General features: G+C 35.5%; 1 protein-coding gene across 1 annotated transcript; it reads left to right on the top strand.

The window, feature by feature from the left end:
• Positions 1-6,426: 6,426 nt before the first annotated feature.
• Positions 6,427-9,829, top strand: LOC128243023 (glutathione S-transferase A-like). The gene is made up of 4 exons (XM_052960490.1): positions 6,427-6,597; positions 6,815-7,100; positions 8,402-8,683; positions 9,397-9,829. The coding sequence occupies exons 2-4, from the start codon at positions 6,819-6,821 to the stop codon at positions 9,619-9,621; spliced, it is 789 nt and encodes a 262-aa protein (XP_052816450.1). The 5' UTR covers positions 6,427-6,597; positions 6,815-6,818; the 3' UTR covers positions 9,622-9,829.
• Positions 9,830-15,222: the final 5,393 nt, after the last annotated feature.

The following is a 15,222-nucleotide window of genomic DNA, read 5'->3' on the forward strand; positions in this document are numbered from 1 at the left end:
ATCCTTCAAAAGGTTAAAGAAACATGGAGCAGACACAATTAGTTACAGACGGACAGACAGACAACTCGAGCTAAAAGATTTAGTCTATTTCAGGAGGAGAAAAATTCATTGAAAATAATTTATAAAAAGTACAATAAACAGGCAGTCATAAAAGTTAACATGAACACTAACTTAGGCTTAGATGAGCTGGATGAAAAATGTCTTAAACAAAATAATTGAGAAGTTGCCCAAAATGTTACAGCTCCAAGTAAAAAATGAGCCAATATCAACAAGAGATGTTTGTCAAACATTATGCCCCCACCTGAGCGCCATGTTGTCAGGATTATATGAACAATTGAATGAAATAAGCATGGACCGAAATGACAGCTGATTAGTCACTGACATACGATGCCGTTGATGCAGTTTTAAGATTATGACCATTCAAAGTGTGAGGATAGAGTGTATTATGACCATGACCTTTGACCTCAAAATCCATATGAGTCATCAGCTGGTCTACAAAAATCTAAATGTCAAGTTTGAGGGACATGGGTTCAGGCATTGACATATTATCACACAGACAAACATTTTCACATTCAAGGTCACTGTGAACTTGACGTTTGACCCAATAACTCCTAAAATCAATAAGCGTCATCTCCTTGTCAGGCCCAACTTCCATGTCAAGTTTGATGATCATAGGTTCAGGCATTGTTGAGATATCCCTGGGAGAGAATTTGTTATCTTTTTTGCATTAAAGGTTATTGTGACCTTGACCTTGGCTTCATGACCCTCAAAGTCAAGAGGGGTCATCTACTGGTCAGGCCCAACCTTTATGTCAAGTTTGATGACCATTCAGACTGAATGGCATGATTGGTCCAGGAATTGTCGAGTTTGCTTTCAAGATCACTTTGACCTTATCCTTTGACCCCTAAAATGAATAGGGGTCATCTACTGGTAAGGCCCAACCTCTGAGTCAAGTTTGAGGGCCATGGGTGCAGGCATTGTTGATTTATCACTTAGACAACCTTTTACCGTTCAAGGTCACTGTGACCTTGATCTTTGGCTCGATGATCCCCAAAAAAATAGGGGTCATCTACTGGTGAGGCCCAACTTCCATATCAAGTTTGATGACCAAAGGTCTAGGCATTGTTGAGTTATCACTCGAACAAGCTTTAAAATTAATTTACCATTCAAGGTCACTGTGACCTTAACCTTTGACCCGATGAGCCCTAAATTCATCTACTGGTCAGGCCCAACCTTCATGTCAAGTTTGATGACCATAAGTCCAGGAATTGTTGAGTTATCACTCGGATAAGCTTTGGTCTACAGACAGTAGACGGTACCGACCTACCGACCGACATGTGCAAAGCAATATACCCCTCTTCTTTGAAGGGGGGCATAATAAAAAATGTCTTATTATGCACAACAGTAATTACATTGACAGAGACATTTTTCCTTTGAAGTATTTATAAATTGAGTCAGTAGCTGAGTCCTTGGATGACATAACAGTGCAGTATGTTGGTTATAATATTTGTTTTCTTTTTAAATGATATGCCAGCATGTATAAAGATGGTCTCTTCTTCCTGTATAGAGTCAACATCAAAGTCCATAGTAAATAGATTCATGTGAGTTGCACGAAGACAGAATTTTCAAGTTTAAACAATTTACAATGTTGAACTGATGTAAATAGTTGCTCAGATCACAGCAAGGGTAAACTGAATCAGAATGAATCCATTGAAGGTGTTGAAACAGTTTCTGTTTGAAGGCTGTTCAACTCCAGCACAATCCTTTGATATGCGATGGTGGCATAAACTGTTTTGTGAATTCTGTCCTTGAAAAGTATTTGGTAGTCTCAAGTATCACCTTGAAAAACAGTAAAGATGAATTTTGCAGAGATTGGAAAGTCTATTGCTCTTTCGATAACTTTCATTCTAGGTTGAACCGTTCTGAAGTATTTGTGACATGGCGCTGAGTCTCTGAAACGAAAAACAAAAATTATTTAAGAGCAAAAATAAACAATGATAAAATAAAAATTGAGTACATATACAAAATATTTTAAATTTACACCTTTTAACAGTCACAGAATATTTCACAGAGCCACTTGTAAAATATGTATAATAAAACATCAGTTGTATTCTCAGTTAGATAAGGGGCACAACTCAAAATCACTTAAAGCCGGATTTATAGACCTAATAAATAGGACCTATACATAATATACAAATACAATACAATAACATTAGTGTATTGTCTCTGACATGACGGACGGCTATAATGATACCTTGAATATGGTTCTTTGAAAACAGACTTATCTGCTAGAAATCATTAAAAACCCTTTTTATTTCTTTTGTTTTCTTTAAGGCTGCACTCTTACAGATTAACAGTTTTGATAATATTTTATCTTTTGTCCAGGAATGAGCCAATTTTGTGTAAACATCTAAAAACCAGCATTACAAGAATGCTGACAAAAGATTTTATCGCAGTTTTTCATATTTCTGTCGCAAATTAATGTTTTTGAAAAATGCATAAAACATCAATTTTTAAAAATAAATATGAAAACTTGCAATGTGATTTTTTCAGCAGTCTTATATCACTTGTTGCTATGCATTTTCACATGCAATGTTACATAAATACAGTATCCAGTGATGTGGATCATTCCATATATATGCTGCACATCTTCAATATTATAATTATAGAATGTGCATCAAACTATGTGCATGATAAGCTTAAAAGTTTGTATTAAATTGAGATTTGGTAAAATAAAATGCTACAAACTGACTGTAATTACATACATAATGCACGGTTTCCACTTGATTTGCTCTTGTGGTGTATTTACTTTTATCTTGCTTATAAATAACACAAGTAAACCGGAAATATGGAAATTTAGTTACCCATCCAGAAACCTGCAGTTCTGTGAAACAATCCGTCCCGCCTATTACCAGCATCTTGGATCCATGTCAAGATCTGAAATAAAAAATGAATAATCTAATTATTTATAAACAGGATGTTTTCTTTCTGAAGCTTAAAATATGGTTGACATTTTTCTTTAAATGCAAGGTGGTTTCTGTTTTAATAAAGCCATTGCTTGAGCTCAAGTAGTCATCAGTCGTGGGGTTCAAGATCTGAACCTGTCCCACTTTTGCACCCAGGTTTACCGACTTATATCATACCGTTCATGAGTGTGTCCTAGTACTAACCCACAAAGGTCAGATTGTTTGCAAATTAAGTTATCAGGAACAGTTTGTCGAGCTGGTTTAATAATTCAACTGCAAGCTTTAAGCTATTTTAAGTTCTAAGCACAAACTTGCAAACAGGGAGTCCCCAGTCCAAGTCCCATTACTAGCTGCACTGTTTTCAGAACCGCAAGAAAATTGAAAAAAAAATGTAGTTTGGGACAAACAAGTCTCCCAACTGTGACCAATAGAGCTCATGCTTACCTTCTGGCTGATCTGGATATTTTAAAAAATACTTTTTGACCCATCCCCCCCCCCCCCGTATCCCCACCCCCATGCAATTTTTAAATTTATAAGTTTCAATGTTTATTTAGAATTTCTGAACACTATTAGAGACATGATAATCTTGTAAATATAAGTCAAAGCAAGTTATTGAAAAATGATAAAAAACTTTGACAGATGAACTGACAGATCAGTGTAAACACTGTCATAAAATCAGTGTTTTTAGCTTGTTTGTTTTACTTAAAACACCATAAAATTCATATACCATAAGTGCATCGAAATAAGAGCATTTTGTTTTTCAAAACATTTTGACAGTAAGGCGCGAGGTTGCGTCCCCTGAAAATTAAGTCAAAACGGCGTCTTAACGATTTGTTAATTTACTCACCGGGTTGCAGATTCCACAGAGTCGTCTTTTGTCTTGATTTTGTTAAAATACGCCATAATACATGAAAGATCGCCAATATAGAATATATCTGTTGTTGTGGCGGCCATATTTTAGTGTACGAAGTTCGTACGCCACCCTAAGACCTTTCGTAGAATTTTTCGTAGATCTACGAAGACAGGTGCTTGTTTGTACGAAATTCTTAATAAAACGGCTAAACAGCCTGATATACATCGTACGAAGTTCGTAAGCAAAACAGACTTCGTACGAAGTTTAATAATTTTGGCCGTACTAGTAAAGCTTGGAGTCCGGATTTATTCTAGCAAGTAGTTTAATTGGTGCCAAAAAAAAGGAAAAAGTCCAATGTCATTAAATGTTACGGTCAGCTCGCGCAGGAAAAAATTAAGATAAAATAAATCATGCATTCTTAAGTAATCTATTTTAAACATTTTTTCCTTTGTGCTTTAGATTTATAGATTTATTGCATATTTATTAATGTTCTTGTAAGCTATTGAATATTACTGGTGTTTTAAGCATTGAAAAACCGCACTCTTTCTTCGACCGAGACAGGAGGTAAATCGGTTTGTAACTTTTCAGCCGATTGTCCCTACTATGAACGCTGCCCTGAGCGGGCACCGTCCAAAAACCATCCTTTTATAGAGTATAGTAGCCTTTTAACCGACCATTATGAATAAAAACAAGCCTACAGTTGACAAAATTGCAACCGGCTGCGAGTTGTGATAGCACTAGCAATGCAAGTAATGCAACACCGTAATTCAGTTGGATTGCATGACTTCCATGACCGATCTTTACTGTAAATAGATCGGCTTTTTAACAGGAAAAGATGAAAAACAGTACAATTAATAGAAAGGAATCATTCACCTCTTTTTATGTAACTCATCAATGTTAAAACATGCTTAAAAACGAACAACGCACAATCATAAACATGGTTATATATTTAGAACATCCAATTATTTAAATTTTCAATCAATGGTAACTTGTTTGATAGAATTCATTCTTAAAAAACCCGCGCAAAATTACTCATTAATAAACTTTGAAAAAGACCATGACAAATTAGCCTTTGTAATTACCTCCCATTTAAAAAAAGTTTCTCACCCGTTTTGTACCTCCAAAATTCAAATTTAATCACCATCCATCCGTGCATATAAGCAGCGATTAATTTCTCCCTCAAAGCTAAATGATCTATATGATTTAATGTATAAAAAGTTGTCATCCTTAGTCTTGGTCTAAATACGATTTTAATCTGACAACGGTATTGTTTGTAGAAGCACTCTCCACCGGTCGAGGTTATATATTTAGATGCTATGATCACCTGGATATTCGAATGTTGTAAGTGAATAGCACAAATCAAATGAGCAACCTTTGGCCACATTATTGGTGACACCGACCTTAAGCTTGAAATTTGCGTTGCCAGCCTAGAAATCGTTGTACCCGGAATTGGATGAAGCTGTTCTCCCTCAATCGAAGGCAAATGCTTGATAATGGAAACACCAACTATAATTCCACAAAAAATATTTGAAAAACAACAACAACAAATAACAGCTTTATAATATACAAGTTTCCTACGTCAAATAATTATCAATTGTACACGGCAACGTACATGTTTACGTTAATACACATTAATCAGAAAACAACAACAACCACACAATTACTTGTTTGTATATCGTTCATCTATTTAGTACAAAACACAACACCAACAACAACAACACCAACAACATCAAACGCCTGCTAGTATTTAAAAATGTTTGTTCTAGTCATGTAGGCGATTCTAGTATTGTAAGAGTTTACATTGATGGCAAAGATGCATGAATGTTGTTAATTTCTTAAAAAGTTAAGCCAATAATGTCATATTGCTGGATATACATTTAGCTAATATTATGCGAAAAGCTACAGAAACAATCTCAGTAGCAAAAGGTTTAAACATAAACCCGGTTTAATGGCACTGGGTAAACGCCAAAGACATAGAACATAAAATCACATAGAGGAAACATGGAAGAACAGCACAATACTCCACAAGCAGCACAACGCTGTTTCATTGTAAAAATGGTATTCTTTTCAATAACACTTTTTAAATATTTTTGTTTAATAATTATGTTACTGACACTATGATCCGCACCTGTGTCCAGTTGTAGCTACCCGGGTCTGTAGGTTCTCTGAATCTAAAAAGAAATACAATCTTAACTTTGGATAAGTTAATTTAGACGGAATTTAATTGTGTCTTGAAGTTATATGGGGAAATATGTGAAGTTTGTTGTTTACCTTATAATAATTTTTGAAAGGCCAGTGAACCTGCATTGTTTTTCTCAAATTTAATAAAATACACCATTTCATTTTGCTGCGTGTAGATGGAAGAGTTAAAATTATTGTTATATATTTACAGCTCCATCGCTTGCTCCGAAAATCTCAAAATTTGAATATATTACTCGCTGCACTTTTATATAAACAATCCGATGACTAAGACATTCATTTGGTGTGGCCTTAATACATTATCTGCTGGTACATCATCGTTTGTTTCACGTGAAACGCAGACTGAATATCGATTGAGATTTTCCTTCCCTGAGAACTAAAACTCGACATCAGCTACCTCTCCGTGTAAGGATATCAACGAATTTCTATGCTATCTCGGCTCCAGATATTGATAAAACATTCAGCGGTTATCTAATATTATGACCACTGCGTCGATTTCACCACAGACGAGGGTTCAAAACTAGCTCATGAGTGTCCTGAATAGTGTTCTATACCATACTTTGCGGACTACGTCCACGTGTAAGTACGATCTTCTCATTTGCATAGAAATATAAAGAAAGAACAGCACAATTGTAGTAAGTTGTACTTCATATGCATATCATATACTTCTATTATTAGACATTTCGCTTCCGTGTATACATGTCGATGCAGATAGCAGGAACTATATTAGTAATTATTATAACTCGTATAATTGAACACGAATTTGAGTTTGTTAACACTATACCGTGTTTTTCAGATTGATGCGTGTCAGCTACATAAGATCTTTAGGAACATTCACGCTTTTAAAAGTTCAACACAATTCATATCGTTCGACTATCAACCTGAAAGCACAGATTCGTACCCAAGCCATGTCGAACCAGCAGATGTTTTTATGGTGGGGCTCCGGGTCCTGTCCCTGCTGGAAACCCATGATAGTTCTCGCTGAAAAGGGGCTATGGAAGGGGCTACCTAACAAGCTCATTTCATTTGACGAGGAAGAATACCGCTGTTCTGATATCTTGGCCATCAATCCACGTGGCCAGGTAAGAACCCTTTTAAATCTTTATCGATTTTTTTCCCTCGTCAAAAATCGATGAATTTTGTCATTCAATATCTTGCTAGACTGATTTTAAGAAGAAAACATATACTATCAAGGGAGCATTATAATATTTGATTTGATTCGTTTAATTCCTTAAATCGACAATATATCTCTGTATGTATGTAATACATTTCATATTTCCGTTTAGATTTATCGAGGCAATATTTATTTTAAAATCAAAACACAAGTTACTTTGTTATACAGGTGTTTATACTATTAATCTCAGATAGCATTTCGTGAGGTTTTAAGGGGACGACAATTTGTACAGTTTGGTTCGTATGTGTCACTTTAAAACCAACCAAGACAAGGATTTTAGAAGCGCTTAAAACTGATAATCTGGGTTATCATACGTTTTCAAGCACTGTTCCTTCTTATCATTTAATTTTATTTTATTGGCGTTATCGGCAAATACCTAAACTTGGTTTATAATCAATATTTAGAAGAGGGGGTTAACATACTGATGTTTTGTGTCTGGTTAGTGAGTGCAAACATGAATATTATGAGTAGAATTCTAAATTTAAGTTACGAATTACTATTAAATAGTATTTTCTTACAAGCAGCAAATTTGAATGTATTCATCTCTATATCTTAAAAATATCTGAGTGTTATGTACAACATGTATGTATTTATTGCTACACTCGGGTATAACCTAAGGCTTGCTGTCAGTTTTCTGTTCAGAACTTTTTCTTTATTGTTATGCACCAGTCAATTGTAACCACGGACCCCCAGGTCCCGGGGTATACTGGGGATAGCCGGGAAAATGGGCCGTGTTTGTACCTTTCAGGTGGCCTCGCAGTGCCGGGTGTTTCGGTGGTTTTGTCTTCGCGCAAAATATAGCGGGGAATGGGCCTTACCTAAGGTCCCTGGGGTGCGGGGGCATTTGGCGGGGATTTTACCATCTGTTCGACCCCGCAGGGCGGGGATTTTACCCGGGGTTGGCTATACCGAAAGTCAAAGTCCCCGCTATTTCCTGGACCGGGCGGGGGGGGGGGCGTGGTTACAATTGACTGGTGCATTATTTTCACGACAACTCAGTTGCAAACAATGTATTAAATATATGTAGACAAATATACGATGTTGCATCACCGAGATATCGCCGCACTAATAAAATGAAAATTAATAAACAATACCGGAAGGTCCACTACTATTTACGATGTAGTCTTTGATTTATATACTGTTACCATTTTACTAAGAAAAGATAACCGACATGTAATAACGGTATTTCATCCATCCCATGCTCGACAGGTACCGACGTTCAAGGACGGCGAGCTGGTAGTGAACGAGTCCAACGCCATCTGCATGTATTTGGAGGAGAAATATTCCATGGCTGAAAACCGACTTCTTCCGGAAACACCCGAACAGCGCTCGACGGTCTACTGGAAGATATTTGAAGCTTCAAATGTGGAAATCAAGGTCCTTGATGCCCTGGCCTACTACTTTTATTATACGAAGAAGGAAGACAGAAATGACGAGGTGATCAAGGAAAAGGTAGCGACTGCTAAAACAGAGCTTGCCCACTGGGAAAAGGTAGGTCATAGCTCTTGATAAAAAAACAAACAAACAATATTTATCTTTTATCCTCTAAGCATATAACTTTTGCCAACAGTTACAGAAATGTTACTTTTTATCATTTGATTTAAAACAGTAAAGATCAGGAATTCGTGAAACACTCGTATATTTTGTAGAAAGTTCCTTGTAGATTATTAAATGAATTTAATAAAAAATACCAATTATTAAGATCGTGAAATTTTCACCGAATGTATTTGCAATCAATATATGTTTACTTTATTTTAACTAGCCTGTCTGCTTTTTTTCGTTTATCGTTTTGGATTGAAAGCTGCACTCGCACAGATTGAAGTTTTTGACAACTTTTTTATTTTTTATCTTGGAACAAGACAATTTTTGCACAAAAGAACATGGAAACCAGTCATATAAGACTGCTGACAAAAAATTAGATCGCAGATTTTTATATTTAAGTTAAAAAAATGATGTTTTATGCATTTTTCTTAAACCGTTAGTAACGGTTTAAGCCATAAAACATTAATTTTCGAACGGAAATATGAAAATCTACGATCTGATTTTTTGTCAGCAATATTATATCATCGGTTTACTGATATTTAAACAAAAAATGCACTTTCCAAGACATAAAACTTTAAGTTATAATAAAAATGGTATATCTCGTTTTCTGTGAGAGTGCAGCTTTAACATAAGTGTGAAGTATCGCATGAATTCCTTCACAGGCTTTGACCGGTAAATCCTATTTGGTGGGTGACAATTTTACACTGGCAGACGTATGTTTCTACCCATACATTGCGTTTCTTGTGCGTCTTGGGGCGTCACTGAAGGACTATCCAGCCCTCCGTAAGTACTATGACACCATCACAGCCCGCCCCTCAGTGCAGGCTACCTGGCCGCCTCACTGGCGAGAGGGACCCACCGCTGAGAATCATCTTGCAGCATTGTGAAATTAACATTGCTGACTGACGTGGTGCGATTGGCAGTATAACTACAGACTGTAAATTTCATTGAACTCTGTTAATTGATTCGAACGTTTAATGATAGTACTGTCGAATATTTATAATAGTGTTTTTGCATGATGATTTTACGAATTACATTAAATGTGACCGGTAGTATTCATTACATTACTGAATAAAAATATAAATCTGAATGAAATCAAGAATTAAGAGTAAACACATGGGCTTGTCCCCTGTCACACTGTGGCGACTTTCGGGTACGAGTTGTTGCGAGTTTCAACTGAAACTCGCCTAAACTCTTCAGGTGTCGTGTGGGACTCGAAGCCTTGTCGTTGCATGTCGAAGACATGTCTCAACATACAGAAAGTACTCGACAAGCAGTGGCGAGAACTTTAAACAGTTTAAAATTGTCGTACGAGTTTTCGTCTCGTACACATATCGAGGACATGTCGCACAAACTCAAACACTTGTGGTAGACATGTCTTCACTCGTCGTCGCTTCTCTCCGCGTCAAAAAGTTGCTCGATAATCTACGAGTTCATCAGCGACTCAGGGGGACATTGTAACGATCTCTGCTCGAGATTCGTTTGAGTTGTTTTGAGTTTGTACGTACCCCATCGACATGTCCTCGAGACTGTTGCGACTTCCGGCGAGTTCAGTGTGATATTATCAAGAAAAATCACTGCATCATTTCTCCTGAAGATTCCAACCAGTAAACATTACTGTGTTTACAAGAGGTAAACCATTGTTAGACTAGTCATGGCTTCGAAGAGTAAATGAAAGGCTCCGTTAAGACAAAAGGTGGCTGTGGAAACAGATGTTGAGTCAACACCCCCCCCCACCCCCGCGCACCAACCCCGCCTTTGAATTTGTTACAAAGCTTCACCTACGCTGACCAACTGGAATTTCGTCCTGATGTGCAGCACCATCTGTATTTGTACCCAGTTCGCCATGTGTCGTCCTTTCTCGTACATTCTCGTAGCTCAGTCTTAATAACTCGTCATGATATCGTGCACATATCGGCATAACTCGTAGAAATCTCTGTGGTTGTCGTACACAAATTTTACCGATGTTGCTTAAACTCGGGTTAACAGAAGAATCTCGTACTACTCTCGTATTCACATGGAAGAGAACTCGAGCAGGTGTCGAACTGACGTACCTAGCATTGGAATCCGCGGTCATCTCGTGGCATTTTTTGGCGAGTTATAATTCACCAGCACTCGTCGTATCTCGCGGATGCAAGTCGTGACAGTGTGACAGGGTCATAAATAGAACATATAAGGGGAGGGGGCGGGTCTCTTTGTGCGCCTCCCCATGGAACCGCTTATGTAACCTGATCATCTCAACCTAGACAAAACACACACGCATTTAAGTCGTGTGCCAGTGAATTTGTTTTTCACCGACCATTTCTTATCACATCGCTATTTTGATAGATGCGAGGTTTGTTTTGGTATTCTTACGTTTGTGTCTCTCGTCTGTAGCGTCTTGACCCCTTACCTTATGTCTCCTAAAGAGCTTATACTTGCATGTTGGACAACAGGGCCTGTCCCTGTAGTTGTCATCGTAATAATGTTGACCTTCGTATATTACTTACCTATCGAAACAATAGTTGTTTATCCCTGGAACGTCTTGGTTTGGATACTAATTTGGAGCTTAAAGGAAACTAAACGCAAATATATAATGATTTATGCCATTTTGCATAAGATTCAAGAGTAAGTAGCCTTTAACTCTCAGTCCAAGTAATTGTTATGATTAGCTGTGATATTTATGTTAATGTTGAGAATAACATCGACGATGGCTACGACAAGTATTCAGACATCCTCTTAGGGCGTCAACCATTTGCAGGAAAATTACTCTGTGGCACAAAAGCGTGGGCGGTCTAGTGGTACAGATACCCGCAACCCTCTGTCGTGGTTTTGAGCTCCATCACAGGAACGCTTCCTCTGCCTCTCACAAAGGGGCGGCATAACGGATCATAAAAAAATAATAACAAATATATATATATAAATATGTGCGAACATTGTAGCTTTACTTGATAGTTGACATTTATCAAGCATGTTTCTTATATAATAAGCGATTATTGTTAACTTCACATCGATATTAATCAAACGAAAACATTCACCGTTTAGAACAACATATACGATATATATATATATATATATATATATATATATATATATATATATATATATATATATATATATATATATATCGAAGTCCTCATAGCTACACCACAAAACTAGGTCTTAAAGATATACCCCCAAAAATGAATTACGTTATTTTCCCTTTTATATAATGCTAATACTCGATTAAATAAACGCCATAGAGTATCAGTATACATGTTTTTATTTTGATTCAGTACGAGTTCATTTTTAAATTATTTGCGTATTCTGTGTTTTAAATTGTGTTTTGTAACTCCTCGATATTAAAATATTGCGTTTTCTATGATTTAAATTGCGAAATTTCGCAAACACACACATATACGCGCTATATTAACCGTATGAAATATAACAGCGATACTTTCAGCGAGCTACTTAATATGCAGATCGCAGCTCCGCAGCTATCATAGCTGATTGGTTACTATGTACATGTAAATGTAAACTAGGTCGTTCTAACAGCTTTGGAGTTGATACGCCCGTGTGCGCATTAATTCGTCAAATCTTTAAAATCATTCGGAACTCCTCGGCCATTTTTATCGAAAACAACCTCGGATGGTATGCCGGTACATCAGTTAAAGTAGTTCGTATTTTTTTAATTAAATCATTTTAGAAATGTAGTGTTTTAGAGTTGTATTTATTGATCTAAGTTTAAACTGATTGCCAGTGAAGTATATTATTGCAAACATAATTAAGATTTCCAAAAGTAAAGTCATAAAGTTTAACTGCTAAATAAAATCACTACGCGATCTACTTGCAGCGGACTTAAACGTACCTCTTTTTTAGTATGTAAACCGTCCAAATACATCCGAGGTTGTTTTTTGAAAAAAAAATGGCTGAGGAGCTCCGAATGGTTTAAAATGTTATGTCGATCTACCCATGGTAGATTCCGATATACGGTTTTAAAAGTCTGCGGTCTTTTGCCTTGAACTCTGGTTCAGGACTGTTATAATAAGGCAAGAAAACTTAAAGGTGAATATCAATGTCTCGTTTTACTGCCATTACAATAAAATAAACAAATACACACTCCAATGCAATGGATAGGGTAAGTTATAATTATGACTATTGTATTATAAGTCGTAAACTAAATATTTATTCTTCTGAGTGACATTTACTTTTCTATCGTGAGTCACAACATCGTTTTTCCAAAGTTTATCTTCTTTTGTCCTTTATGTATTGTAATTATCCTTCTGTTTTTCAAAAATACCATTAACAATAGCTCCCAGATTTTGTTCGGGAACTGAAATGTTCAAAGTATATCGTATTCCAGAAAGTAAGAGTAGTCTAGATGTTGTGGGTTCGAGCCCAGCCAGGGGCACTTTTTCATGGCTTTAGGTCGCGATGTAATTCTATAAACTCAGCATTGAGTCAACTAAAGTATATGGTGAAAACCATTACCAACGTGAGATATATTCTAAAAACGCAGCATATTAAAGAGTCAATATACTAGAATAACTTTTATTATTTATCCCTGTATTGTGTTTGTCATTAAATAATATATAAGGGAACCGGACGTGAAACAGGACGTTAGAAAAGCGACCTGTCGTGATATATCTTTTATCAAATATCTTATTTGATAATTTCCATGTTTGAAAGCACCGCTTTTAGTCTTTAACCAACGAAATTGCATTTCCAGGATGATAGACAAACAATGTCATTGGACAACAGATACTCATCAAAACAAAATTTCTAGAGCCATTTCGAGATCTAGATTTGCATATTTGTATTAAAAGATAAATACATTATTACCAAAAAAAATCATTTAATTCTATTTAGCAATTCAGAATGTTATTCTTGACACAAGTTTTACAAAATAGAATACAGAATGTGTCTCATTTTATGGCAAAGTATGGACAATGTTGCAATTTGCCCTGCACCTTAACCTATGTGTTTTGTCAAAGTTTCCATCGATTCGATTCTCATGACAACGTGTCCAGAAAAAACAACAACTTCGGCACTAGAAATGTTATAGCAAGCTGGTCTAATACGTTTCTTTAGACATGCCTCAGTTGTTCCATTAATTCCATTTGCCAAATAATTCTACAATCCAATCAAAACATACAGATACTAGTCTTAAATATGAGTTAAATCTTAGTTGGTTATAGAATAGGGGTCCACATAGTTTAAAATTCTTTCTGTTATACCCTAAAAAAGATATTTCTCCTCCATAATATTATGGTTACATACACTTTAAACAAAATAAAAACTTTGAACTTTGTAACTAACGTGAGTTGGGTAAAATAAACAGAAAGAACGTTTTCTTATTAACGTACATATACTACTTAGTTTATTGTGACATATAAATACATTAAAATAAGACTTTTCAAACTACAAGATATAAGGTAATAACACATACTAAGAATGTTCCTTATATGGAATGTATAAGTTTAAGCCATTGCGCACGTTCAAGGAAATAATACATGTTCACTTTACAAAATGATATTGATGAAAAGAGTGTTTGATTCAAAGCATGGCAAATAGTAACATAATGGAAATAGTGGTATAAATCTTAGATAAAACTGCATTGCATGTAATGTATGTGCCTGTGTATTGAAGCTTCGTATATGTATTCACTTAACACAAATACGTCGTATATTTTCTAATGACTGTTACGATAAACAAATGTTTAGATATATGCAAATCATTCTTGCTGATAAATTGGTTCCCATTTTGCAAAATTCAACGTTATTATGTGAAAAAAATGATCTTATTTTAGTGTCATAATTATGTTGATTTCATGGATAATGGAAGGGTGGGAATTCCAATTAATTTGTTTCAAACAACTTAAATATCATTTGACATCAGATGTTTTGAATATTGAATGCAAATAAAATATTATAAAACATAACAGAACAGAATGTTTATTCAACTTAAGCACATATAGCTCATTGTTATAAACACAAAGATAAATACACATATTAAATATTGAATGCATGAAAGAACAAAATGAATAATTTTGCATTCTACTATTTACAATCAAGTTATATATTACCGCGAGAAAAAAGCAAACTTAAAAAATACTAATTCAGCCGTAGTGAATGTGAGGAGGTCTTTAGGGTCGATTTATACATTCAAGCCTCTTATTATAATAGATTTGGTACAAAAATAGCTTATCTTACTAACATAGATTTGTTGTCAGAATTGAGTAATGATAAAATATTTACAATACTTCGATGTCTGACATAAAATCTAGGAATATGATTCTGCCTTTTTTCATTATACATTGGACAAACATATACAAAATGAAATATTCTTCAATATCGTTTAAATTACATAGTGTACATTTCCTATCTTGTCTTTGAATATTGTTATTTCTCTAAAGTTCAATGGTTATATTATGGGAGAATAATCGGAGCTTAGCTAAAATATTTCTGTATTTGAATTTTTCTAGTAAAACAATGTTAGTTGACATTTCAAACGTTTCCTTGATTTTCTGA

This window comes from Mya arenaria, chromosome 8, assembly GCF_026914265.1.
Source record: "Mya arenaria isolate MELC-2E11 chromosome 8, ASM2691426v1".
Classification (NCBI taxonomy): Eukaryota; Metazoa; Mollusca; class Bivalvia; order Myida; family Myidae; genus Mya; species Mya arenaria.

Excerpts from the sequence above, each read along its gene's own strand:
- LOC128243023 (XM_052960490.1), top strand. The coding sequence starts at position 6,819 with ATGCGTGTCAGCTACATAAGATCTTTAGGAACATTCACGCTTTTAAAA. Across the intron at positions 7,101-8,401 it reads CCATCAATCCACGTGGCCAG|GTACCGACGTTCAAGGACGG; the intron begins GTAAGAACCCTT and ends CATGCTCGACAG. Across the intron at positions 8,684-9,396 it reads AGCTTGCCCACTGGGAAAAG|GCTTTGACCGGTAAATCCTA; the intron begins GTAGGTCATAGC and ends ATTCCTTCACAG.